We start from the raw sequence: 26,477 nt of genomic DNA, 5'->3' as shown, positions 1-26,477 counted from the left end.
CTATCTATCTATCTATCTATCTATCTATCTATCTATCTATCTATCTATCTATCTATCGATTTAGTTAGAGACAACTCAATTGACTACATGCAGTGTTCAGCTTACTCTGATATTTAGATAAATGCCTCCTTCTAGTGGCAGTTCCACACTCTGACACCACCACACGCTAAGAATCATCACTGGTGTTAATGCGCCACAAATACACCTGTACCCGTGGTACAAAGTATGCAAAGCACTTCTCCTAATACCAGGACCTCTGCTCCTTTTACACCCCAGTGGCTACAGGGGTTCACTGGGAACCTTAGTTATTAGACTCCATCGTCACAAAGTCTAATAAAGTCTAATAAAGCCAATGCCATCGGATGCAGGAAGAGTTATATGGACTAGTCAGCCTTTCTACATGGCTTTATTATATATTTATTACAAATAAACAATGATAATGGAAACTCTAGAAAAGAGTTACATTTACAAGAAAAGTGTAAACCAAGTTATTGTCAGCTTGAAATCAATAAAACTAAAGAGGTGGATTCAAGACTTCACTCATTTTCATGCCTGAGCTGGTGATGGTTGTATTTTACTAAAATTATGTTGGTGTGTTTCCTGCTCAATTTGATCATTTTAAGCAGATACAGAAAAAATTATTATTATGTAACAACGTGCAGCTCATTGTCTGATGTCACAGAACCCATGTAATGATGATGATATGGATGAGTGACTAGAGGAGCGTTAGGGACTGATGAAGCTTTAATACTAGTCAGTGGTGCGATAAATTAACTTCTCTAAAACAGTTCTGAACAAATTTGTGTTGTTAAGGTGAATAAACAGATTTAATTATAATCAGTAATTGATTCATAAAATAAATCCCCTGTCATTTATGTAGTGTTTTAGGAAATATGTCAGCCAAGATACGTCACATGCAGAAATATGCACACTTAACCATCTGAAGCATCTCTTAGTTATAAATTCAGATGCTGGTCAAACTCCTTGAAACACTGAGTTACTCACTGTTCTTTTTCTTTTCTCCCTCTATCTTACATGCCACCATCGTATTGCGTGTTACTATAGAGCAGTGATCTGTAACGGCCGCTAGATGGTGACATTACGCTGCTGTAATAGGGCTGTGAGCGCGGATTGTCCCTTGCCGGACACCGTACTGTCGTAAATTCTAACGTTTTCTATGTTTTTTGTTAACAGGCGAGCTGTTGTCTTGTAATAGATAAACTTCTGCTATCCATCTGGGGCATGTATTTAGTCGTACATTTGTATAAGACACTGCACTATGTTGTGGTATAGAAATGTATATGTTTGCGCTAAGCAAATTAATGTGTTGTTGTCACATAGAGTCGCCAGACAGTGACTTAGCCTCAGTTAAGTAGGACTGTTTTGTAAATGATATATGAATGTTTTCTGTGTACATGAATATTTGGTACGGCTTTGTTTCATTCATATTTCATTCAAGTGAGCGGATTAAATTTGTACGATAAGATGAGTTTCACTATATGACCGATAGGTGGCGGTACTGCACCTTTAAGGATACTGTCCGCTGTCTCATCTGCGGTTCGTCTGTTAACTGACGTTTGCTTCCCTCCTGCTTGTTTCAGCTGCTGTCAGCGTGTCTGGCCATCGCTCCGACAGCTTTTCTCAACCAGTGCTGTAGAGGAGGGAAAGACAGGTTAACTAGCGGGTTAAGGTGCTGCTGTTGATTTCGGTACAAACAGTGGCAGACGCGACATTGCACTCAGCATTTAAAGCTGCTCTGCTCATACTGAATTACACATTACCGTCTGGTATAAAAGTACACGCAAGCACACCACTCATGTAATAGTATTATTTTACAAATGCGACTGCAACTTAAAACTGACTGTCATGACTCATTAGTAGAGTAACAGACATCAGATCAAAAAGAATAGAGACAAGGTTTATTATTTAAGGCCTAAATCCCAAAATAATGCAAGATGTTTTAAAGGTCTTGTTGTGAAGTAAACGGTAAATACAACCTTAACCATAGTATTCCAAGAGATAAGATGCTGCTGCTGTAAAGACAGGTTGTTGGTTCAATTCCCCCATACCTGTAGATGCTTTCAAGTCCTTTTTGTCCAAATAAACTATACATTTCATTGAACATCCTGAACAGAGCAGTGGCTCAGAGGTTAAGAGGTTGTTCTTGTGAAGTTAAGTTGAGGGTTCAAATCTTGCATGATTCTAGAAACTTTTGGATGCGGCTCTAAAAGTGTAGGCTTGAAAGCACGCCAGAAGCATCTCCAAGTGTGAAGTGTTCCTCACTGGTGTACTGGGTAAGACGATGAGCGTAAGTCGCAAGGCGTGCAGACCTCATAATCGAATCCTGGGCACTGCTGGTTCCTGGACGACACAACAGTCCTGAAGGGACTCCAGGGGGGGCCGTGTCCTCCCTGCGTTTCCAGAGAGGTGGAAAGGAGACCTTATGAAACTGAGAAGTAAAACCAACTAGGATTTTGAACAAAAGCAACAATTTAATTGACTAAAACAGACAGTTAAAGGTTACATACATGTTTATTATATTATAGCACACAATCTGGAACCAACTTTAGCTACTGGCTGGATGGAGATTTCAATGATTAGTGTGCAGTGAATAAAATTCATGGAAAGATCAAGAAATGGGAGCAACACAACTATTTATAAACTGTAATAAAGGAGCTGATGAGAGACATTTTTGCAGTTAATTTTAATAACAGAGGAAAAGAAAGATAATGGGAAAAGAAAATCAAAAACCAGCTGGGGAGGTCAGGACATACACCAGAGGTGTAATGCAAAGATTACACAATCCACAAGTTGCTCCATAGTTTGTTTTAATACATCTTTCTGACATGACAACAAGACAGACATGAACAGACTGAACTATGTTCCACAGTGACAACTTTTCTCTGACAGGATCAAACTTTCACTACGACACATCACACAGAGACACTGAGGAACCAGGATACAAGAACCCAAACCCAGGATAAAGAGGTTCAGTGAATGTGGTGTTGAAGGTGTGAAGGTGGATCAGTTTGTCAGAGGAGACTCTGTAGAAAGACAGAGAACCAGCAGGACAGTCCACATACACTGATACTCTGTGAGACACAGAGGAGGAGAAGCGGGTGGTTACTGTTGGGGGACCTCATATGTATAATCTGTTATTAACAGAATTATTATTAAGGTCCCACATGGTCAGACAAAGGAGGCACTGCGGCCTGCATGTAAAGTCCTCATCCTGATAGTAGCGAGTGAGAACAAAGAGATTTCAAATCTCAGCGCCAAAACCAGGCGCCAGGCTGGAGACCCATACCTGGCTCCCCCGCTGACATCCAACTCCCGCTGGCACAAGCGACAAACGGAGAAGAAACTTGGACGTCAGCCGGAAGAACTTGGACGTCAGCCGTCCTGATTGGACCAAACAATAGGACAGGCGTGACCAAAAACACGGTTATTAAAGTCGCCGTGACCGAAGACTCGTCCCTTGTTCTTTCCGACCCTGTCCCGTTTCCCCTTGTTCTCTTCGAACCTCTCGCTGCCCCACCTGGAGCTCCCTCTGCACCGGCACGCCTGGAACTCCACCGCAGCCAGCAGCTGAACTACGTCACGGACGTCGTCACAGAGAACGGGCCTGATCACCCATCTACTTCCAGCCACACGGCAGGAAACCGCCAGCGTAACCGCCTCCCTCGCCGCCGCATCAGCTGATCACGACGCGATCACCGCGACGCACACCTGGACCAGACCGCAACAGCGCAAGCACGCACGCACGCACGCACGCAACGCCAGATCTTCCCACCAGGATTAAGCAGTAAAGCAGAGGCATTCTTAGGTCTGAGCAGAGTAGAACTCTTAGGGGATCAGTAATTGTTTTGTTGTTGTGTTTTCTTTTCCTGAACACGCGATCTGATCACTGTGTATTTCCGCGATCACGTGACTGTAACGCTGTTACAGATCTACGTGAATCTAAGAGGTGCATGTTTAAGTGTTGTAACCTGTGATTTCGCTAGCTTAAGTGCTTCAGTGTGTTACTGTGTAGTTCTCTGTTTCGGCTGCGACCACGCCAAGCGCACGTTTCAACCACTGCACGCTTCCGCGATCACGTGACTATATCGCAGAATATAGCTCCACGTGTTTGTGTGACCACAAGCCTTATTCACGCTAGTCCCACTTCACACTCCTTTACACGCTTCTTTCCCTGTGAGCGCCAGACACGCGCGCTCCATTCAAAGGGCTCACCGGCACACGCGCAGCTGTGCCACCTCACCACGCCCCTAAAGGGGGGCGCTCTCCTCCTCTCTCTCTCTCTCTCTCTCTCTCTCTCTCTCCCTCACACACACATACACACACACACGCACACACACGCACACACACACACACACACACGCGCCCCTCTTATCTCAGGTAACGCGCATACACATACAGAACGCCAGACGAACACACCGTAAGATTAAGTTGTGATTTGCTGAGTTATTCAAGATAGTGTTGACACTAGAGGTAATATTAACTGTTTAATAAAGCGTTCATAATTTAATTGGTCGTTGTCTGTGATTATTTGTATATGGCTTTGCAGCACTAGTGAATTGAGTCGGCTATGGTACGGAGTTCACCCTTCAACTAACTTAAATATAAACAAATCGGTTATTGGTCCCTGGAAACAGGGTGGTGCCCCGTAAACTAAGTAATTATTAATTCAATTAATAATTATTAAACCAATAAAAGTGTTTCACTTGCCAAACTATAGACATTTGTCGTATAGTTATATATATTTAAGCTAATAACCAAGATTTGTGAATCTAAATTATAAACATAATTGGTATCTCCAATCAGGAGCTATAAATCCAATTATTATAATTTGTGCTCCTCGCATATCCCCAACATAATTGGTGCCTCGTGTGAGGCCGACAAAGATTATTCACCGTGCTGTAAATCTGTACAAATAATCTACTGGTGGATGCAAAAATCCATAACTGTGTGTGGCAGAAACCAAGGTGCCCTTTGTTTAACGCTAGTTACTGAGAACTGCAGTAGGAAAAGTGTGCCTAGAAGCTTAGCTTCCACTTAGCATTAAGAGGCCAAGTGTAACTTTAGCATAGGTTGCTAAACCACCAGTGGTACTAGTGTTAGCCTAGTTACTATCTTAGCTATTAGCTCAGGGTTAGCTGCCATCAGTGTTACCAAGCTGTGCTTTGTTAGCTTAGCGTTAGCTTAGCAACGAGCTACCACATGTCAGCTAGTGGGTGTGCGTGTTAGCATGCTACCATTAGCATAGCAACCCCAGAGATTGAGAATAAGTTGTGCCAAGCCATCACTGAAACCAAAGTGAGTAGGCTTAGTGTCTTTTCAGTTAGCAACCCCTGCTAACTAATTGTGTGTTAACAGGAGCCAAGCTTGGTTTTGAACAAGACAAACCCAGACTTAAGCCTCCACCGCTAACACATAATAAACATTCAAGTAAGCCACAGGTTGCCACAAGTGTCACCTGTGCACCACTACTATAGCTGTAGTTGTAAATCACATTGCTCCTCAGAACCAGAATGGGCAACGTGAATCTTTGGAGATCTGGTGCTGAACGTTCCCCCAAGCAGGGAAACTTAGACTTTCAAGGAGTTGTTGCAAAGATCTTAGATGTGTCAGTAACAGAATTAGAAGAACTCAATGGTTATACTATTGGTGAATGTGAAGCTGAGTTGCAGAGGTATTTATCTTACATGGCCAAGCCCTCAACGGAAACTCACCTGGCCCAAGAGGTAATGGGTGGCTCTACTCTGCCACCGCAAGGTGCAGCTGAAGGCTGCAGAGTATGAAAAGAAGCTCTTCCTTGTGTGCAGTGGCTACAAAGCTGAGCAGGAGACTGTTTCCCACCTTAAGCAAAGTCTCTGGGTAACGAAACAAGAGCTGGAGCAGCTCCGGGAAGATAAGGAGAGATTGCAGCAGGACCATGACGCCCTACAATCTAGTCTCCTAGTGGCCCATCAAGAGGTTGAGAAAGCCAGGAGGAAGAGCCAGAGTGATCAGGTAGACATGGCAGCCAGTCCAAGGAGACCAGAGCTCACCAAGTCACGCGTAGATGGTGAGAGTAGGCTAGCTCCCAGGAAGGCTGAGCAGCCCCCACCTCTTGACAGCCAAACAAACCGATCACATGCAAAGCTGCAGATGCCCCAAGCAGGCGCAGTGGCTCTCTCCCAAAGGCTAGAGACCCCCCAGCCACCTCCTTACGAGCACCAGCTCAGTACAGCTACTTGTGTTACCAGTGAGATAGCCAAAGGCAAAGGTTTTCAGACCACTACAGTGTCTGAGTACAGGGACACTAACATTCCAGTGCACAGGAAAGCATCCAGAGCAAACTTGTTTTACTCCCCCTCATGCACTGAGGACAGGAATGCCCCCACTCTGAGGAGGGAAAACTCACCCGAGAACCAGAGTGACAGTGGCAGGTTAAGCCCCCTGTTGGAGGAGAAAGCACCTCATCCCAAACGCAGGAAGCAGCGTCGGGTTCACCCACGTTACAGCCACCAGTGGGACGACACAAGCTCAAGTGACTCTGAAGGTGCTTATCCTTCCCCAAACTTAGGTTTGCGCCTACGCCAGCTTGAATCCCTAGCCAAGGACATTGAGTGCTTTGACCCCAAGAGCCATGATTCCACTATAGACGACTACTTGCAGGAAGTCGATCGTTGCTTATTGGACCTCCCTCATGCAACAGCTCGTGAGAAACTTAAGCTAATCTGGAAGACCACACCCAGGAGTGTCCATGTCTTCATGGAAACACTCGAGCCTGCCATTCGCGATCATTACTCTTTACTCTGTCGAGCTTTAAGAGAAGAATATGCCCCATATTCTGATCCGGCAGCAACTATCTTTGAAGCGTTCAATGTCTTACACAAAAGAAATGAACCTCCCAAAGAATATTACAGGCGCCTCAGAAAGACCTACTTCCAAGGACAGAATACACCAGGTCTAGAAGAAGACAGTACATTCCAGTCCTTATTCCTGCATAATCTCCATGACAGCATCCAATTTGATGTCGCCATGCACTGTAAGACAGGCAGGCGCACAATGCAGGGAGTTGTGAGATATGCCCAGCTGGTATGGGAAACGCGTGTACGCCCCATTAGGAGACCTGTAGCGGACGCCAGAGTTTTTAGTATCCAGACCCATCAAAAGTCTGACTTAACACTAGAAGGCCACGAAATGGCTCTTGCTAAGAGAAGCAGACAAGGGCAAAGGAAGACTCAAAACCGCAGGTCACGTCGCCAGCAGGTTGACACAGTCAACCGGGAAGATGAGCCTCTTCAACACTGTAATTCAAGGCCAAAACAACCTCGTTCCCACCCACGAGGGGGAAGAGGTCGGTTCAGACAGAACTTGAACCGTAGGTACAGGGACCACAGTCCAGTTCACCTGTCACGGGAAGACTCAGAGGTGGACATTGTAAGTCTGGTACGGAGATGCGTGGAGGAAGCCTTAAAAGAACTTGACAGGCCTAACAGTTTGGCTGCTCCTTCAGACCTCTCAACAGAAGCCAGACACTGACTCCCCACTAGTGGATTAGACCAGGCGTCTTTCCCTATTACACTAGGTATGAAAGACATAGGTGGCCTGGAACAGGCACCAAGCCTGCGTCAACCAAACACATCCACATACCAAAAGGGGGGAGCAGTCCCAGCTCCCAAAGGCGAGGGTAGACTAGTCCATGCCACAACGTGATATGTATAAAGAGAACTAGTCCGCATCCATTGTAGGTCCCAAAATCTTATCAGCAACCTGGTAGGAATAGCTGGATCACTGGATGAGCCTAGGGCGGCACGGTGGTGCGGTGGGTAGCACTGTCGCCTCACAGCAAGAAGGTTCTGGGTTCGATTCCCGGAAGTGGCCCTGGTTCCTTTCTGTGTGGAGTTTGCACGTTCTCCCTGTGTTTGCGTGGGTTCTCTCCGGGTTCTCCGGCTTCCTCCCACAGTCCAAAGACGTGCATTAGGTTGATTGGCTTCTCTCCATTGCCCGTAGGTGTGAGTGTGTGAGTGAATGGTTGTCTGTCTATGTGTTGCCCTGCGATGGACTGGCGACCTGTCCAGGGTGTACCCTGCCTCTCGCCCGTAGCCAGCTGGGATAGGCTCCAGCACCCCCGTGACCCCGCACTAGGGAGTAAGCGGTTCAGAAAATGGATGAGCCTAAACGATGTGTAACCCACACATAGTTCATTCTTCTCCTATATGATTTTGCAGCCTCCTGAGACCCTCCAGGACAATTAGAGAAGATAATTCAGGTACAGGTAGCTAGGTAGGCTAATGAAATCTCATCTGAAAGTTAGCTCCTCGGTCAGAGTCAGTAGCAACTTATTGAGTTTCTGTTGAAGCCTTATCAAGGAAAGCCTTGTGTCCACTACCACCACGGTTATGCATCCCTTTCAGGTACCACAACCCTGGCAGTACCAATTGTGGTTAGATTAACTTAGAAGCAGGTCCATGTCTTTATAGATCTCATGCAACGAGAGAATGTACACACTGTAGTCCACCAGACACAGACATGTACACTTCATAAAGACACCAACCTGGCAACGCCTTGCCAGCTAACAACTCTTTCATGAGTTAACCAGCAAACTCTAACCACACCTCTCTTCACTCATCTAGCCCTCTCTTTTCTTGTGTTTTCTTTCACCTAAGAAATACATAGGAAATGATATGGTTTTGGATTGTAGACAGACATGCTCTTGCCTCTGCTCAGACATGCCTCTAAAATGCTCAGACTTGCCTCCAACTCTAGCAAACAAGGACTGTTTGGAATGGACTGTCAATGAACATTGATAATGCCCACAGGATATGACAAGTACACTGAGGACCTTAAGGTACCTGTCAGAGCACATGGACCCTTTCAACGTCTTGTTCCAAAGCGACGGCTGACACGCCATCATTCAGAACAAAAAGGGGGGATGTTGGGGGACCTCATACAGTATGTATAATCTGTTATTAACAGAATTATTATTAAGGTCCCACATGCTCAGACAAAGGAGGTAACCTGCGGCCTGCATGTAAAGTCCTCATCCTGATAGTAGCGAGTGAGAACAAAGAGATTTCAAATCTCAGCGCCAAAACCAGGCGCCAGGCTGGGGAACCATACCTGGCTCCCTCGCTGACATCCAACTCCCGCTGGCACAAGCGACAAACAGAGAAGAAACTTGGACGTCAGCCGGAAGAACTTGGACGTCAGCCGTCCTGATTGGACCAAACAATAGGACGGGCGTGACCAAAAACACGGTTATAAAAGCCGCCGTGACCGAAGACTCGTCCCTTGTTCTTTCCGACCCTGTCCCGTTTCCCCTTGTTCTCTTCGACCCTCTCGCTGCCCCACCTGGAGCTCCCTCTGCACCGGCACGCCGTAAGCCTCCACCGCAGCCAGCAGCTGAACTACGTCACGGACGTCGTCACAGAGAACGGGCCTGATCACCCATCTACTTCCAGCCACACGGCAGGAAACCGCCAGCGTAACCGCCTCCCTCGCCGCCGCATCAGCTGATCACGACGCGATCACCGCGACGCACACCTGGACCAGACCGGACCGCAACAGCGCAAGCACGCACGCACGCAACGCCGGAGCTTCTCACCAGGATTGAGCAGTAAGGCAGAGGCATTCTTAGGTCTGAGCAGAGTAGAACTCTTAGGGGATCAGTAATTGTTTTATTGTTGTGTTGTTTCTTTTCCTGCACACACGATCTGACCGCTGTGTATTTCCGCGATCACGTGACTGTAACGCTGTTACAGATCTACGTGAATCTAAGAGGTGCATGTTTAAGTGTTGTAATCTGTGACTTTACTAGCTTAAGTGCTTTAGTGTGTTACTGTGTAGTTCTCTGTTTCGGCTGCGACCACGCCAAGCGCACGTTTCAACCACTGCACGCTTCCGCGATCACGTGACTATATAGCAGAATATAGTCCCACGTGTTAGTGTGACCACAAGCCTTATTCACGCTAGTCCCACTTCACACTCCTTTACACGCTTCTTTCCCTGTGAGCGCCAGACACGCGCGCTCCATTCAAAGGGCTCACCGGCACACGCGCAGCTGTGCCACCTCACCACGCCCCTAAAGGGGGGCGCTCCTCCTTCCTCCTCCTTTCTCTTTCTCTCTCTCTCTCTCTCACTCACACACACACACACACACACACCCCTCTTATCTCAGGTAACGCGCATACACATACAGAACGCCAGACGAACACACCTTAAGATTAAGTTGTGATTTGCTGAGTTATTCAAGATAGTGTTGACACTAGAGTTAATATTAACTGTTTAATAAAGCGTTCATAATTTAATTGGTCGTTGTCTGTGATTATTTGTATATGGCTTTGCAGCACTAGTGAATTGAGTCGGCTATGGTACGGAGTTCACCCTTCAACTAACTTAAATATAAATGAGACTGTATTGGCTATTCCAAATCGGTTATTGGTCCCTGGAAACAGGATGGTGCCCCGTAAACTAAGTAATTATTAATTCAATTAATAATTATTAAACCAATAATAGTTGTGGTTTCACTTGCCAAACTATAGACATTTGTCGTATAGTTATATATATTTAAGCTAATAACCAAGATTTGTGAATCTAAATTATAAACATAATTGGTATCTCCAATCAGGAGCTATAAATCCAATTATTATAATTTGTGCTCCTCGCATATCCCCAACATTACTATGTTATTATGTCTGACAGAGTAACAACCATTAGAGCAGTACAGACTCCAGGACTGATCATTGAATCCAAACCAACAGTCTTTATTTAATCCAAACCAAAAGTCTATACTCAATCCTTTCCTTCTGATTCCTCTGTAACTCACTGATATATGAACACGTCCTCTCCACTCAACCTCCCAGTAACAGCGACCAGTCAGACCATTACTACACAGAAGCTGAGGCCAGTAGTCAAATCTGTCTGGATGATCAGGATATAACTGATCATCCCACACACGTGTCACCTTCCTGTTGTTGTCAGACAGTTGTAGGTCTCTGTTCACTGTGTTTGTGTCAATGGTGAGTTGACAGAAATCTGATGGATAGAACAAGACACAATCCAGCTGCAGTTATTGATCCATCATCAGTTTGATGATGACTCATGACAGTTTGAAGATGGTTGAATGTTGCTGATCTCAGTAAAAACACACTTACACTTGCTCAGACCTAGTCTCAACCATCGGACTCCACCAGGCTCCACCCTGAAAGGAGGAGGGGGTCAGAGACATGCAGACATGAACATTACATGGCTCTCACACACACATTGTTGTAGGATTGTGTTCAGATGGAGGCTTGTATGTAGGGATGGACATTCAGCAACAACTAAGAAGTTGGATCCATGGAGAAAAGCTTTGAATTCTCTATTTCACTTCATCACTTTTGTGTCAGACACCTGCTTTCAGTCCCACTCTGTCACCACCAAACTAACGTGACACCACAGGAAGCAAAGTCTGAATGTGTTTATTATCACACACTCCAAGGTTGGGTTCTAAGTTCATAAAGCTCCACATCCCTACTTGCTCCTCCATCAGACACTGTGTGTAGTTGTGTCCATACCTGAGAGTGTCCAGTGTACAGTGTGGATTCTTGACTCCAGCAGACAGCAGCTCCACTCCTGAGTCTCCTGGATGATTGTAGCTCAGGTCCAGCTCTCTCAGATGGGAGGGGTTGGAGCTCAGAGCTGAGGCCAGAGAAACACAAGCTTCCTCTGAGAGCAGACAGCCTGACAGCCTGAACACACACAATGTTAAAGCACACTTACATACTACAGTTTGGATTAGAGGCACATTTGATCATCTACAGTGGAGAGAAGAACAAGCAACTGATGGAAGATATAAGTTAGTTTAAACTGTTTAATCTCTTATTTTAAGGGTTTGACATCTGAAAACACTCGCATTTAAAACAATAAGAAAAAACCTGAGAGTCTCCAGTCGACAGTGAGGACTCTTCAGTCCAGCACACAGAACCTTCACTCCTGAATCCTGCAGGTTGTTGTTACTCAGGTCCAGTTCTCTCAGACTAGAGGACTGAGAGCTGAGAACTGAGGACAGAGCTTCACAGCTTCTCTCTGACAGGTCACACACACTCAGTCTGGTGAGAAAGTAATGGACATGAATTGTAATCAAAATGAAACATGAACAACACAAAAAAAAGCTACGCAAATTCAGTCGAGCAGAAAAAGGTAACCACATTTATACTTATGTCTCTCATTTAAAACAGTCCTGATTAAATAAATGGTACATTCAACATTTAGAAGCTTTATAAAATACTTACAGAGCTGTGTTGGAAGCTTTGACCACAGGCAGCAACCTCAGAAGAGCCTTCTCTGAAGCAGAGAATTTATTCAGCTTAAATACTTCAAGATCATTTGCTGAAGACAATAAGATGAAAACCAGAGCTGACCACTGGGAAGGAGACAGATTATGTGTGAAGAGACTTCCTGATTTCAGATAGTGTTGGATCTCCTCTACTAGAGAACAATCATTCAGTTCACTCAGACAGTAGAAGAGGTTGATGCTTTTCTCTGCAGAAGGAAACTCTGTTATTTTCTTCTTGATGTACTGAACTGTGTCCTGATTGGTTTGTAAATTACTTCTCATTCGTGTCATCAAACCTTGTAAGAATGTCTGTTTTTTCTCAAGAGAAAATCCCAGGAGGAAGCGGAGGACCAGGTCCAGGTGTCCATTTGGACTCTAAAGCCTTGTCCACAGCAACGTGGTAGAACTGTGTATGTTCATGTTTCATCATAAAATGTTTAAACCAGGATAATTGTGACAACAGGTTGACTCCAGAGTTGATGAAGGTCAGATGGACATGAAGAGCAGCCAGAAACTCCTGAACACTCAGATGGAAGAAGCAGAACACCTTGTCCTTATACGGTCCTTTTTCCTCCTCGAAGACCTGTGTGAACACCCCTGAATAAACTGAGGCTGCTCTGAAATCGATGCCACACTCTGTCAGGTCTGACTCATAGAAGATCAGGTTTCCTTTCTGCAGCTGCTCAAAAGCCAGTTTTCCCAGAGACGCAATCATCTTCCTGCTCTCTGGACTCCAGAGTGGATCTGTCTCAGCTCCTCCATCATACTTGATGTTCTTCACTTTGGACTGAACCACCAGGAAGTGGATGTACATCTCCGTCAGGGTCTTGGGCAGCTCTCTTCCCTGTCTGGTTTTCAGCAGCTCCTCCAGAACCGTAGCAGTGATCCAGCAGAAGACTGGGATGTGGCACATGATGTGGAGGCTTCGTGACGTCTTGATGTGGGACATTATTGTTGTGGCCTGCTGCTCATCTCTGAATCTCTTCCTGAAGTACTCGTCCTTCTGTGGGTCAGTGAACCCTCTGACCTCCGTCACCATGTCAACACACCCAGGAGGGATCTGATTGGCTGCTGCAGGTCGTGTGGTGATCCAGAGGCGAGCAGAGGGAAGCAGGTTCCCCCTGATCAGGTTTGTCAGCAGCTCATCCACTGAGGTGGACTCTGTGACATCAGTCAGGGTTTTAGTCTTGTTGAAGTCCAGAGGAAGTCGACACTCATACAGACCGTCCAAAATAATAACAACCTGAAACTGATCAAACCTACAGATTCCTGCTGCTTTGGTTTCACTGAAGAAGTGATGAATAAGTTTCACCAAGCTAATCTTTTGCTCTTTCAGCACATTCAGCTCTCTGAAGGTGAATAGAAATGTGAAGTGTATGTCCTGGTTAGTTTTGCCTTCAGCCCAGTCCAGAGTGAACTTCTGTGTTAGGACTGTTTTCCCAATGCCAGCCACTCCCTTTGTCATCACTGTTCTGATGGCGCCATCTCTTCCAGCTGAGCCTTTAAAGACGTCTTCTGGTCTGATGCTTGTTTCTGCTCTGTCTGGTTTCCTGGAGGCTGTTTCAATCTGTCTGACCTCATGTTCATCGTTGACCTCTCCAGTCCCTCCCTCTGTGATGTAGAGCTCTGTGTAGATCTGGTTCAGAAGGGTTGGCTTTCCTGCTTTAGCGATTCCTTCAAAGACACACTGGAACTTCTGCTTCAGGCGAGATTTAAGTTGATCCTGACAAAGTGTAGCAGGGGATCCTGCATGAACAGGACGATGGTTATGATTCGTGAAGATAGAAAAATGAGAATTTGGTCCACATATAAAAAAACCTTAACTCAACACATCAGTAAATGTGTGATTGTGTCCCTGATTGTCAGATAAATGCTCTTACTGCTCTGCAGACAGTCAGCCAGCTCCTCCTGCTTCATCCTCCTCAGGAAGTTCACTGTGATCTTCAGAAACGCGTCTCTGCTGCTCCTTCTCTGCTCTTCATTCTCAGCATCCAACTCCTTCTCATCCTCCCTCTGACTCTCTGAGCATTCTGAATAATCTGGACTCAGAACCTTCTGGATCTTCTTCAGCTCCTTCTTCACAAACGTGACAATGTTTTCCTCCAGCAGCTGGAACAGAAACTAAATGAATGGCCTGATCCAACTAAAACCATGGAGCCAAACATCAGATCCATGTTGGACACACTGACAATCCACTGGTCTAAAAAGTGCAGCATGGAGATGATTGAATACAACAGATGAACAGTAGTAGTTGTACATGTACAGACCATAAATATGGAGTCCAGGTGTGTTTGGTGCTGCTGGACAGACTGAGCACTGGGAACCTCTGAGCTCTGCTGGTCCACTCTGTGGAGGAACCATGAAGAATGAGTCCACACAGAGACACACACAAGGTAAAGGTCCATGAAGCGATGAAGTGAACATCACAAATGAAGTCTCCAGTAGTAACTTCAATTTACTGCTGCAAGTGAAGAAGCTTCAAGACATTTGACCAAAACCTTCATGTAGAGACGTCAATAAACAGATTTGATCAGAAATGATCAGCTGCTTCCTTTGACGTCAGCACTTCATTAAAATAGGAGCAGCCTCTGAGACCCTCTACAGGATCAGAGCTTTAGCTACTGCTGGATGGAGATTTAATCAATGATCAGAGTGAAGAAAGCTTCTCCTTCACATCAACACTTCAAACACAAATCAACCAGAACAAGAAACAAATGTTTATCATCAGAGAAAGTTCACATCAGATTATTCAGAATGATTCAAAGTGACAACAACTCACTGTGAGTCTGATACAGGTTGGTCTTTGAAATTAATGAAAAAATCCTTTGACTGGTCGCTCTTGAAGGACACACAGTTGGGTCCAGGTCCAGGTCCATCATATCTTTGTCTCTGATGGGACCTTATAGAAAAACACCTACATGATGTAACACCTGCATCACCACCTAATCAATGACGTGTGTGACTTAGCATACCATAAGATAACAAACACAGTGCGATTATTCTATCATTCAAATCATAATGAAGGTTAAGAATGATTAAACAACAAAATCAAATGCATGTGAATATCAAGATTTCATATGTAATTCTGAAAATGCCAATACTATTAAACTATTCTCACATGATAAATTGGTCTACTACCTCATAACACACTGTAAGAACACATTCCAATAACAATTAGGAGATCTGTCAAGAATTATTCTGGACATTAGCGATCAAACTATTGTGGTGTTGAGTTCCTGTATGGGGTGCTGAGTGTAAAATGAGCACCTATAACTAGTTTTTTCACATTTAACTAAATGACACATGTTTTCTCACATTTAGTTAACTGTGCAAAAGTCTAAATGTATATGTTAAATGTTAAATATAAATGTTATATATAAATGTTAAATGTAAACGTTAAATAATCGCTGAGTGTAAAACTGAATATTCATGAATGTGCAAGTAGACTCCATCCCTACCCTCAAACAGCGCTGGTCTCAGATCAGAGACGCGAACTCAAACACCTCAAACAGTGCGCGCAAACCCCGCCCACATCTGTTAGTTAAATGTGACAAAACTAGTTATAGGTGCTCCTTTTACATTCGGCACTCCATACTCCTGTAATACTAACACAATCATACGGTCTACGTACCTTACTGGAGTACATAAGTATGTATGCAAGGCGTACAGGACTTACAGAAGAATATGACATCTTTATTTAACTTTCATGAGCAGGACAAAGGAACATAATGAAACGCACGTGGACACGTGTTGCTTCCACCAGAGGACGGAAATGTTGCTCTGGGAGTTCAGGGTTAACGTTATCTCTGCCCCAGCATATGTGGATGCTACACAGTTATATACAGCTAACAGTTGTTTTGGTGTTGTGTTATTGTGTACAACAAAGTCAGGGGATCATTTATTTACTCAAGCACCTCTTGAAAGACCCAGCATCCTAAGTCTTCAAACAAAATATGACCTTTTCCCTCTCATATGACCTGACCCCCCCCCCCCCCCTCTCTCTCTCTCTCTCTCTCTCTCTCTCTCTCTCTCTCTCTCTCTCTCTCTCTCTCTCTCTCTCTCTCTGAGCGAGGCGGCGTGTGAGTGAGAGCTGGGCGATTGTCAGACTGACTGACATTTTTTTCAAACTTTTTGCTTGTACGTTGTCAATATTGTTTCACGGTGGTGTTTTTTGTAGTTTGTTTCACCAGTGGGGTGTGTAAATAGATCGGGTAGGGGGTTAGTGTGTTGTTTTTTACCGACCGGCGTTTTCGCTGGTCGGGTTTCCCGGCGTCGGTATGCTGTTTACCGACTTAACGCGGAAGCACGGCCTGAAGATCGCCGCTGCTTCGCGCTTTTCGGTCACAGTGCTGGTGTGGGCATCTTGTTCTCTCAATCCTGTCCTCCAGTGTCCCTCACTGTGTCTGAAATCGTCCCTGGCAGACTGATGGTGGTGCGGGCCATGTTTTCTAACAGCAGTTTGGTTTTAGTGAATATTTATGCTCCCACTATAGGCGCAGAGAGACTCCTGCTGCTAAATAAAGTAAATGCTGTTTTAATGGATTTTAACTCTGAGGATTTTCTGGTTTTAGGCGGTGATTTTAACTGCACTGAAAACGATAATCTGGATAGAAACCACATGGAGCCACATTCTCCATCGAAGCAGCTTTTAAGCCGAGTCCTAAAAACCTATGAGCTGGTGGATGTATGAAGGAGTCTTCATGGGCAGGACAGACAGTACACATGGTCTCACATTAGAGACAACATGGTCTCTTTAGCAAGACTTGACCGGTTTTATGCTTTTAAACACCATCTGAACGTTTTTAGGTCCAGCTTCATCAGACCTGTTGGTTTTAGTGATCATGCCATGGTTTTAATTCATGTTTTTATTAATAACATAAAGCATAGCAGTGCTTACTGGCATTTTAACAACTCACTGCTGATGGATCAGTGTTTTAAGGATAGTTTTAAGTTCTTTTGGAAAATTTTTAGAACCAGACAGTCTGATTTTGAAAATCTGAGACAGTGGTGGGATTGTGGAAAAGTTGAGATAAAACAGTTTTGTTTACAGTATACTCTCAATGTCACAAGGGACATTATCAGGTCAATGAAGGATCTAGGGAATGATATTGTGGAAGTACAAAACATGGTGGAGTCCACAGGAAGCAAGAGGCACATCGAAGTCCTCAAATCCAAAAAGGCAACTCTTGACAACCTATTGGGCACCAGAGCACAGGGGGCGCTGGTCCGATCTAGGTTTCAGAGCGTGACTGATATGGATGCCCCTTCCAGATTTTTTTTCAGCCTGGAGAAACGTAATGGTCAAAATAAGTCAATCCACAGCCTGCGATCCGCTGCTGGAGTCATTCTGGAAGAGCCTGGTGACATCAGGAGGAGGGCGGTGGAGTTCTACAGGGATCTTTTCCAGAGTGAGTACACTGAGGATGAGGAGGGCATAGACTTCTTCTGTGGGGATCTTCCCCAAGTGTCTGAGGAGACCAACGATGCCCTGGACATGGACATTTCTCTGCAAGAGCTGTCTACAGCCTTGCAGGGCATTAAGGGAGGGAGAGCTCCAGGGCTGGATGGCCTCACCGTGGAATTTTATAAGACATTCTGGTGTGACCTCGGAGCAGACTTCCTCTCTGTAGTTCATGAGAGTCTGGCAGGGAACCTCCTGCCTCTCAGCTGCAGACGGGCCGTCCTGACGTTGCTGCCCAAGAAGGGTGACCTTCAGGATATCAGGAACTGGCGTCCTGTTTCACTGCTGTGTACCGACTACAAAATCCTGTCCAAGACTCTGGCTAACAGGTTGCGGGAGGTGATGGACCAGATCGTCCATCAGGACCAGACGTACTGTGTGCCTGGTAGGCTAATCACTGATAACATCATATTAATTCGGGATATTCTGGATCTCTCTGGTTCATTGGGCATAGACTTGGGTTTGATTTCACTTGACCAAAACAAAGCTTTTGACCGAGTTGAACACCCATTCCTTTGGAAAACTCTAGAGAAGTTTGGACTCAGCTCTGGACTTATTGCTATGATCAGGGTTTTGTACCAAGGTATTGAGAGTGCACTGAAGATCAATGATGGGCTGAGTGCTCCTTTTAAAGTGGGCCGAGGCATCAGACAGGGCTGCTCCCTCTCAGGGATGCTGTACGCCCTCTCTATTGAGCCTCTTTTATGTAAAATCCGGTCCTCCGTTGATGGTTTGTTTTTACCCGACTGCACATTACGTCTTGTTTTATCGGCCTATGCAGATGACGTTGTTGTTCTTGTCAGAACACAACATGACATACAGATGTTAGAAAAAACTGTTAAACGTTTTAATAAAGTATCCTCTGCCAAGGTGAACTGGAACAAGAGTGAGGCCCTAGCAGTTGGAAGCTGGAAAAACGGTCGTCCCAGACTCCCGGGGGGCCTCATTTGGAAGACAGGGGGTTTTAAATACTTGGGTGTTCATCTTGGCAGTGAAGAACATGTTAGAAAGAACTGGGATGGTGTTGTAGAAAAGGTGGAAGGGAGGCTTCAGAAGTGGGGATGGTTGGTGCCACAGATGTCATACAGAGGGAGAACTCTCATTGTCAACAACTTAGTGGCCAGTGGACTCTGGCATCGCCTGGCCTGTGTAGAGCCTCCTCCTGACCTCCTGAAACTGCTCCAGTCTAAGATTGTGGATTTCTTCTGGGACCGGCTTCACTGGCTGCCCCAGTGTGTCTTGTACCTGCCTAAGGATCAGGGGGGCCAGGGGTTAGTTCACCTGTCTAGCAGGGTGGCAGCCTTCAGGATACAGTTTGCCCAGAGGTTCCTGTGTGGCCCAGCTGACCTAGTTTGGAGACCTGTGGCTTCTGCCATTCTTAAAAGGACTGATGACCTTAACCTGGACACGGCCCTGTTTTTAATGGACTATAGTGTTTTTAATACTACAGCTTTGCCTGCTTTTTATCAGAGTGTTTTTAGGTCCTGGGGACTCTTTCAGTGGAGGAGGCTGGAGCCTTCAGCCTCACTTCACTGGCTGCTGGTGGAGCCACTGATTCACAAGGCGCGTTTGGAGGTTCAAGACAGCGGATTTCCTGGAATAACACATGCTCTTCGTGTTTCTGGGATGACAACGCTGCGTCACCTTGTAGATGTAGCTGGCTCTGATTTGCGGGACGTACAGGCTGTGGCCTCTGCCTTGGGTTTCAGATCGACTCGCGTTGTTGGGAAGTTCCTGGAACTGCTGCTAAAGAAACTGACTGCTGATGAGTGTGAGATGCTGCAGGACTACTATGGCGGTGCTGAGAGCCCGGATGAGGGGGATCCTTTTCCTGAGCTTGGTTTTAGCTTGGCTTTTAGGGGGTCCGACAATGTTTATTATCTACACACTCTAACTGGCAAAACAATGTACAACTCCTGTGTTAAAGTACTACATAGGAAACAGCTCAGCGACCGAGTGGACACAGTTTGGAGGAGGAGACTGCCAGCGTCCACCGCGACTCAGCCAGTGTGGAGAGTCCTCTACAAGCCACCACTGAACAAAAGGACTGGGGACCTGCAGTGGAGGATTCTATATGGAGCCATCGCCGTGAACTCCTTCACTGGGAAGATCAACCCAAGGGGTCCTCGCACCTGCGTGCACTGTGGTGAAACAGAGACTGTCTTCCACTGTTTTATGGACTGTACACGACTGGCTGAGCTTTTTAACTTACTATCTGGTGTTTTTAATGCATTTAATGAACTGTGGAGTGTTGATAGATTCATCCTTGGTGCTGGCTACAGCGGAACAAATGCAGAGAAGTGGCAATTGTTAAACTTCCTGTCTGGTCAAGCCAAGCTGGCCATTTACAAAACCAGGCAGGTGAAGGACCATGTGGTGGTCCCTGTGTTCTGTGCATTGGTCAGGGCCAGAGTGTGGGTGGATTTCAAATTTTGCAAGCTCACCAGTAACCTAACATGTTTTAAACATCAATGGTGTCACCAGGATGTCATCTGTTCTGTGGTGGAGGATGACCTTGTTTTTAGTCATGGTTTTAAGTAAGGCTTTGGCCTCTCTTTTATTTCTTAAAGCAAGTACGTATTATAACTTCCTACATGTTTATTTATTCATCATCATAATCTGTGGCTTAAAGCATAGGTTGTTTACATGATATCCTTTTTTTAAGATGTCTGTTTAATATTGGCCAGCTACACATGACAATAAAGTCTTGTTGAAAAATCTCAAAACAAGTAGAGAGAGAGATGAGAGAGAGAGCGAGGAAGAGACGAGAAAGAGATGATAGATAAGAGAAGGAGATCTCTCTCTCTCTCTCTCTCTCTCTCTCTCTCTCTCTCTCTCTCTCTCTCTCTCTCTCTCTCTGAGTGAGGTGGCGTGTGAGAGTCGTGAGTGTCGACGGAGCGGTTAAACCTGTTTTTGATGTGCATTCGAATTAGTATTTGCTTTGTTCTCATGAGGGTGTTTTCGGTGAAGGTTGTTTTATTGTTTTTGTGTGCACATATCGAGGGTTGGGGGTGTTTTTGAGGGTTTTTTCCGTGTTTTTTCGCCGCCGGCGTCTGCAGGTGCAGACTTCCGGCCGGTGCTAGCATGATGTTGACCGAGCTAACGCGGAAGCACGGCCTGAGGATCGCCGCTGCTTCTCGCTTTTCTGTGGACGAGTGCGCGGTTGCTGTGGCTGCGGTGGTCGGTCCGCTCAGCCTGAAATCAGCTGCGAGAATGAACGGAGCGGTGGTTATTTTTCTGGACAGTGTTGATAAAGTCCACAAAGTCATCGAAAATGGCATTGTTATCAACGGTAATTCCATCTCCGTGTCTCCTCTCACGCAACCTGCTAAAAAGGTAACGGTGTCCAACGTCCCTCCTTTCGTCAGCGACGAACTGTTGAGAAAAGAACTGTCCAGGCACGGAAAAATAGTCTCTCCCATTAAAAGGTTACCATCGGGCTGTAAACAGTGGGAACTGCGTCACGTGATTTCTCACAGGCGTCAGGTCTACATGGTCCTTAACAACAAGGAGGAAGAACTGAATCTGGGCTTTAGGCTCAGAATTGATGACTACGACTATGTGCTGTTCATAACGTCAGAGACTATGAAATGCTTTGGATGTGGCAAAGAGGGACATTAATTCAGAACCTGTTCAGACAAAGCTGGGGGCAACTTCCACTCAGGTGCAGGAGGCCGTGCAGCCGCCTATGGAGTAGAGGCCCAGCATGGAGGAGAGGCCCAGCGCGGAGGAGAGGATGGACAGGAGGACGGTGGAGAAGGTGCAGACAAGCAAGAGGAGGACGGTGGTGGTGAAACAAAAGTAGTGAGTGGAGACACTGTGGTCGGGACTGACAACGAACGGTCTAAACAGGCTGAAGTTGAGACTGTAAACGGAAGCGAAGTTGCTGCTATGTCAACTGTGGGAAGGCAGAACAGAAATGATATAGAAATGTGTAATCAGGACCCAAATGTAAACAGTGCTGTAGCTGAAGAGAATGCAGGGATGGGTGATGGTAGGAAAGAACATACAAAGAGAAAAAGCGACACTACTGTTGATGACACAGATGATCAGTCAGGAACTGGGAAAAAGGTAAAGGGCCAAAAACCAGACAGATGACCTGCAGACTCAGATCTCAGTGAGGATGAGTTTTCTCTCAGCTCTGACAGTGAAATGTCTGACTGTAGGTCTCAGTCACCGGAGCCCAAGACCTACTCAGTTGATCGGGTTAAACTGTTTTTACAGCACACGAAAAATAAGAGGGGTGTGAAGATTGACGATTATTTTTCGGATGACGAATGTTTTGTGAACTCGGTCTATGACCAAATGGGAAGTAAAAGGAGGTTACACAAACCAGGAAGTTGTCAGGTTAAAGAAAATACTGCACAAAATAAGCCGAGATCTGGATGATGGCGTTTTTTAACAAGTTTGTCACCATGCTGCTATGTTTTTTTGTGTGTTTTGTTTCTGTGTCTTATTTTGAGCTTTTTTTGAAAATTATCATCTGTTTTTCATTTTAACCCTGTGCTGTCATTGTAAGTTTTTAAACTATTCTTGTCATGAGTTTGACACTCTGACTAATACAGTCTTGTGAAAAATCAAATCTCTCTCTCTCTCTCTCTCTCTCTCTCGCTCTCTCGCTCTCTCGCACGCACACACACACACACACACACACACACACACACACACACACACACACACACACACACACACACACACACACACACACACACACACACACACACACACACACACACACACACACAAGCCTTCAATAGGAAAGAGGCTGGATCTGGTGGAATACAATGAAAATGTCAAATATCACTTCTTTCCTCCATCACAGAATGTATGGTTTTATAGTGTAATGGCAGGGAGATTTAAAGATGTGGTTTACACATCTTTTTGCCTTAATCCTCCATTAGGTCAGTTAACAGTAGAAACTGTCTCTTACTTTGTGTCTGAGGCTCCAGGTTCATTACTGAAGGTTAGAGGCTCAGGTATGGACCAGTCACTCTTCATAGACAGACAGCTGGGTCCTGGAGGTTCTGCTCTTTGTCTCTGGTTCTGGACTCTGCAAACATGTTTTCATTCATATCACATCAGTCACTGATCAATTCTCTGATCAAAGTCATTTCTGTGGCTCTAAACACAAACTACTGCTGCTGCAGATCATCAAGACGTTTCACACTTATATCAGTTCTCAGTTTAGATTTCAGCTGTTCTCTGTGTTTGACAGCTGTTAGAGACACTGAGACCAAACAAATCATTCTCTGTTGTTTCATTATGTTTATCTTAATGATTTCGTCTACACACATGAAGTTCATCCATAAGAACATGAACATTCTGGAAATTCACACAGTCAATTTATAAGATCAAAGAATAAACTAACAATGATTCATACTGTATCAGTGAGTCTGGATCAGTTCTTACTTTGTGTCTGAGGCTCCAGGTTCAGGACTGAATGATGGAGACTCACATCTGGACCAGTCATTCTTCATAGTCACACATCTGGATCCTGGAGACTCTGCTCCGTCCTCTTCCTCCACACAAAAATTGTTCATCTTCTGAAAAAAACCCAGAGCTTAACACCTGCTGTAACTCGTATTAAAGTGAATCTGAGTCCAGATTCTGAGAGAACAAACCTGCTGCTTCCTGCCTTCAACAGGTAAATGACGAGGGACCAGTCGGTCACCAGTTAATGGGGTCACTGGTGTGATCCATCCATCCATTTTCAACTGCTTATCCGGAGCCAGGTCACGGATATATTATGTTATGTTATGTTATGTTATGTTATGTTATGTTATGTTATGTTATGTTATGTTATGTTATGTTATGTTATGTTATGTTATGTTATGTTATGTTATGTTATGTTATGTTATGTTATATTATATTATATTATATTATATAAACTCCCTTCTCACCCCACACGGGAAACCTACTGGTTCAAATCCTGCTCCAAACTGTGTGTCTACATGTCCTTCACAGGGCACAACCATTTATATGAAGAAATGGTCATGTTGCATAGTGCCAGTGGAAATTGGACCACTGTTGGTCGAAGGAGAGCAGGCAAAAGGGTTTGTGGAGAAGAGGAAAGGCAGGAGCATAGATCTGAGCTGAACTCTTAACGTTGATGCAATGACAGGGAAAGTGGTGTATTCTACCATGCTGTGTATAGGAAGATAAACGAATAACAGGGTGATCCTGAAGGGGAGGTTGTGAACAATGTTCTAGAGGTGAAAACAGTCTCAGACAGGGTGATGAGCCTAAAGCTAGAAATGGAAGGGATGATGGTGAATGTAGTCAGTGGGTTCACTCCACAAGTAGCTGTGAGTTAGAAGAAAAGGAGAGATTCTGGAGTGAGTTTGATGAGGTCATAGAGAGTATACCCAGAGGAGAGAGGGGATTGGTTGGAGCAGACTTTAATAGGCATGTTGGTGAGGGAAACAGAGGTGATGAGGAGGAGATTGGCAGGTTTGGTGTAAAGGAAAGGAACCTAGAAGGACCGATGGTGGTGGACTTTGCTAAGAGGATGAAAATGGCTGTAGTCAACGTTTACTTCAGGAAGAAAGAGGAACACAGAGTGACATACAGTACAAGAGTGGAGGTAGGAGCATGCAGGTGGACTACATCCTATGTAGACAAGGTCATTTGAGAGAGGTTAGTGACTGCAAAGTGGTGGTAGGAGAGAGTGTAGCCAGAGAGCATGGCGGTATGTAGATGACTCTGGTGTTCTGGAAGAAAAAGAGAGGAAAGACAGAATAGAAGACAGAGTGGTGGAAGAATGAAGAAACCTGTGAAGAATTCAGGCAGAAGCTGAGGCAGGCTGTGGGTGGTTATGAAGAGCTTCCAGATGACTGGGAAACTACAGCAGAGGTTATCAGGGAAACAGGTAGGAAAATGCTGGGTGTGTCATCTGGATGGAGGAAAGAAGATAAAGACACTTGGTGGTGGAATGAGGAAGTACGTGAATGCATAAAGAGGAAGAGGCTGGTTAAAAGGAAGTGGGATATAGAAATGACTGAGGAAAGTAGACAGGACTACAATGAAGCTTAGAGCAGAGTTAAGAGGTGGCAAAGGCCAAACAGAAAGCTTACTATGAGCTGTATGACAGGTTAGATACGAAGGAAGGAGAGAAGGACTTGTACAGACTAGACAGACAGATAGATAGAGATGGGAAGGATGTGCAACAGATAAGGGTGATTAAAGACAGTGATGGAAAGGTGCTAACAACCCAGGATGATGAAAGGAGGATTCTGAGGAGCTGATGAATGAGGAGAATGAAAGAATGAAGGGAAAGAAGGGAGGAAGATGTGGAGGTTGTGGAGCAGGAAATAACAGAAACAGACGAGGTGAGGAAAGCTCTGAGAAGGATGAAGAGTGAAAAGGATGTTGGTCCTGACGACGTACCTGTAGAGGTGTGAAAGTGTCCAGAAGAGACAGCGGTGGAGTTTCCAACCTTTGTTTCAAAGTGAGAAGATGCCTGAAGAATGGAGGAAAAGCGTTCTGGTGTCGAGTACGGTTTCATGCCCCGTAAGAGCACCACTGATGCCATGAGGTAAAGAAGGTGCAGGGGTTCACGTACTTGGGGTCAACAGTTCAGTGTGATGGGGAGTGTTGAAAAGAGGTGCAGAGGAGAGTGCAGGCGGGTTGGAGCAGGTGGAGGAAAGTGTCAGGAGTGTGTGTGACAGGAGTGTCAGCAAGACTCAAAAGAAAGGTTTTCAAGACAGTGGTGAGACCAGCTCTGCTCTGTGAGTTGAAGACGATAGCAGTGAGAAAGAGACAGGAGGCAGAGATGGAGGTAGTGGAGATGAAAGTGCTGAGGTTAGGAGTGACAAGATTGGACAGAATCAGGAACAAGCTCATCAGAGGGACAGCTCACGTTGCAGGTATAGGCAACAGAGTCAAAGAGTCCAGGCTGAGATGGTGAGATATACACACAGATTTTGGAGCAGGTCTTGGACCAGTAGGTTACATGGTTTGGACGGTATTGAAATATTACAGTAATATTTATACGAGAATATTATAGAAAAATATGCAACATGACTGTTTCCTCATAAAAATGGGTGTGTCCTGTGAAGGAGATGTAGATGAACATGTTAGAGAAGGTTTTGAACCAGTAGTTCATATGGTCTGGACGGTATTGGATTATTAATTTCTTAAAAATCGACTGTCCCTAAGTCAACGTCTTCATGTGCTGAGCGGTCTCGTTCTGAGTCCGCGTAGCGAACACGAAACGCGGATCGCTTGTTCAAACACGGACCGCTTGTCTGGAGGTACTTCCGGTCGAATGTCTGTTGAATGTCCAACGTCAAACTAACTTCACCGCATTGTTCGACCGCCAGAAGTTGATCGTGTCTCTTCTTCCTCTACATTAACAAACAGACACAGTAACAGTAATGTTGTTAAACACTCACCTCCTCAACGTTTCTTCTTTTTCTCGGTGTTTATTTAACTTTTCCTCCTTCTCTGTTCTCTTTAAACGGAGACTGAACTCACTGAACACGTTCCGCTTTCGCTCCTGGATCACGTGATCACTGAAGCTCCGCCCCCTCTCCGTTTACAGGAACCAGGAGAGATGAAGCAGCAGAATGATGAGGAAGCAGCAAGCAGTAATGGGAAGTTTCCAGAGGACAAGCGTTCTGCCTTCAAACAAGGCATGAACATGTGGGAAGCTACAGGCTGCAACAGCTGGATGTGGAGCATTGTTGTGATGATGGAAGAGCCAGTCTT

General features: G+C 45.2%; 2 protein-coding genes across 4 annotated transcripts in view; both read right to left on the bottom strand.

Moving 5' to 3' along the window:
- LOC114858710 (NACHT, LRR and PYD domains-containing protein 12-like) overlaps window positions 1-26,477 on the bottom strand; it is a 351,989-nt gene that overhangs the window by 292,235 nt on the left and 33,277 nt on the right. Inside the window, exon 1 of one of the 3 annotated variants that reach the window (XM_055504731.1) lies at window positions 1,526-1,640. The exons of 1 other annotated variant lie outside the window; for it this stretch is intronic. The gene's annotated coding sequence lies outside the window, so the exon portion shown is untranslated. Of the gene's footprint in view, window positions 1-1,525; window positions 1,641-26,477 lie in introns of those variants that run through there. One more of the 3 variants, XM_055504732.1, reaches the window with a different exon arrangement.
- On the bottom strand, window positions 391-26,269 carry LOC114846370 (protein NLRC3-like). The gene is given in 14 exon segments (XM_055504741.1): window positions 391-1,651; window positions 2,331-2,411; window positions 11,145-11,191; window positions 11,547-11,720; window positions 11,907-12,080; window positions 12,264-12,683; window positions 12,685-14,053; window positions 14,188-14,416; window positions 14,575-14,653; window positions 15,087-15,221; window positions 22,699-22,818; window positions 23,178-23,311; window positions 23,390-25,817; window positions 26,162-26,269. Coding segments are annotated over 12 exon segments (3,048 nt in total). The 5' UTR covers window positions 23,477-25,817; window positions 26,162-26,269; the 3' UTR covers window positions 391-1,651; window position 2,331.

The sequence above is a fragment of the Betta splendens genome, chromosome 19 (genome assembly GCF_900634795.4).
Source record: "Betta splendens chromosome 19, fBetSpl5.4, whole genome shotgun sequence".
Classification (NCBI taxonomy): Eukaryota; Metazoa; Chordata; class Actinopteri; order Anabantiformes; family Osphronemidae; genus Betta; species Betta splendens.
This window is presented reverse-complemented; position numbering and strand designations above follow the sequence as displayed.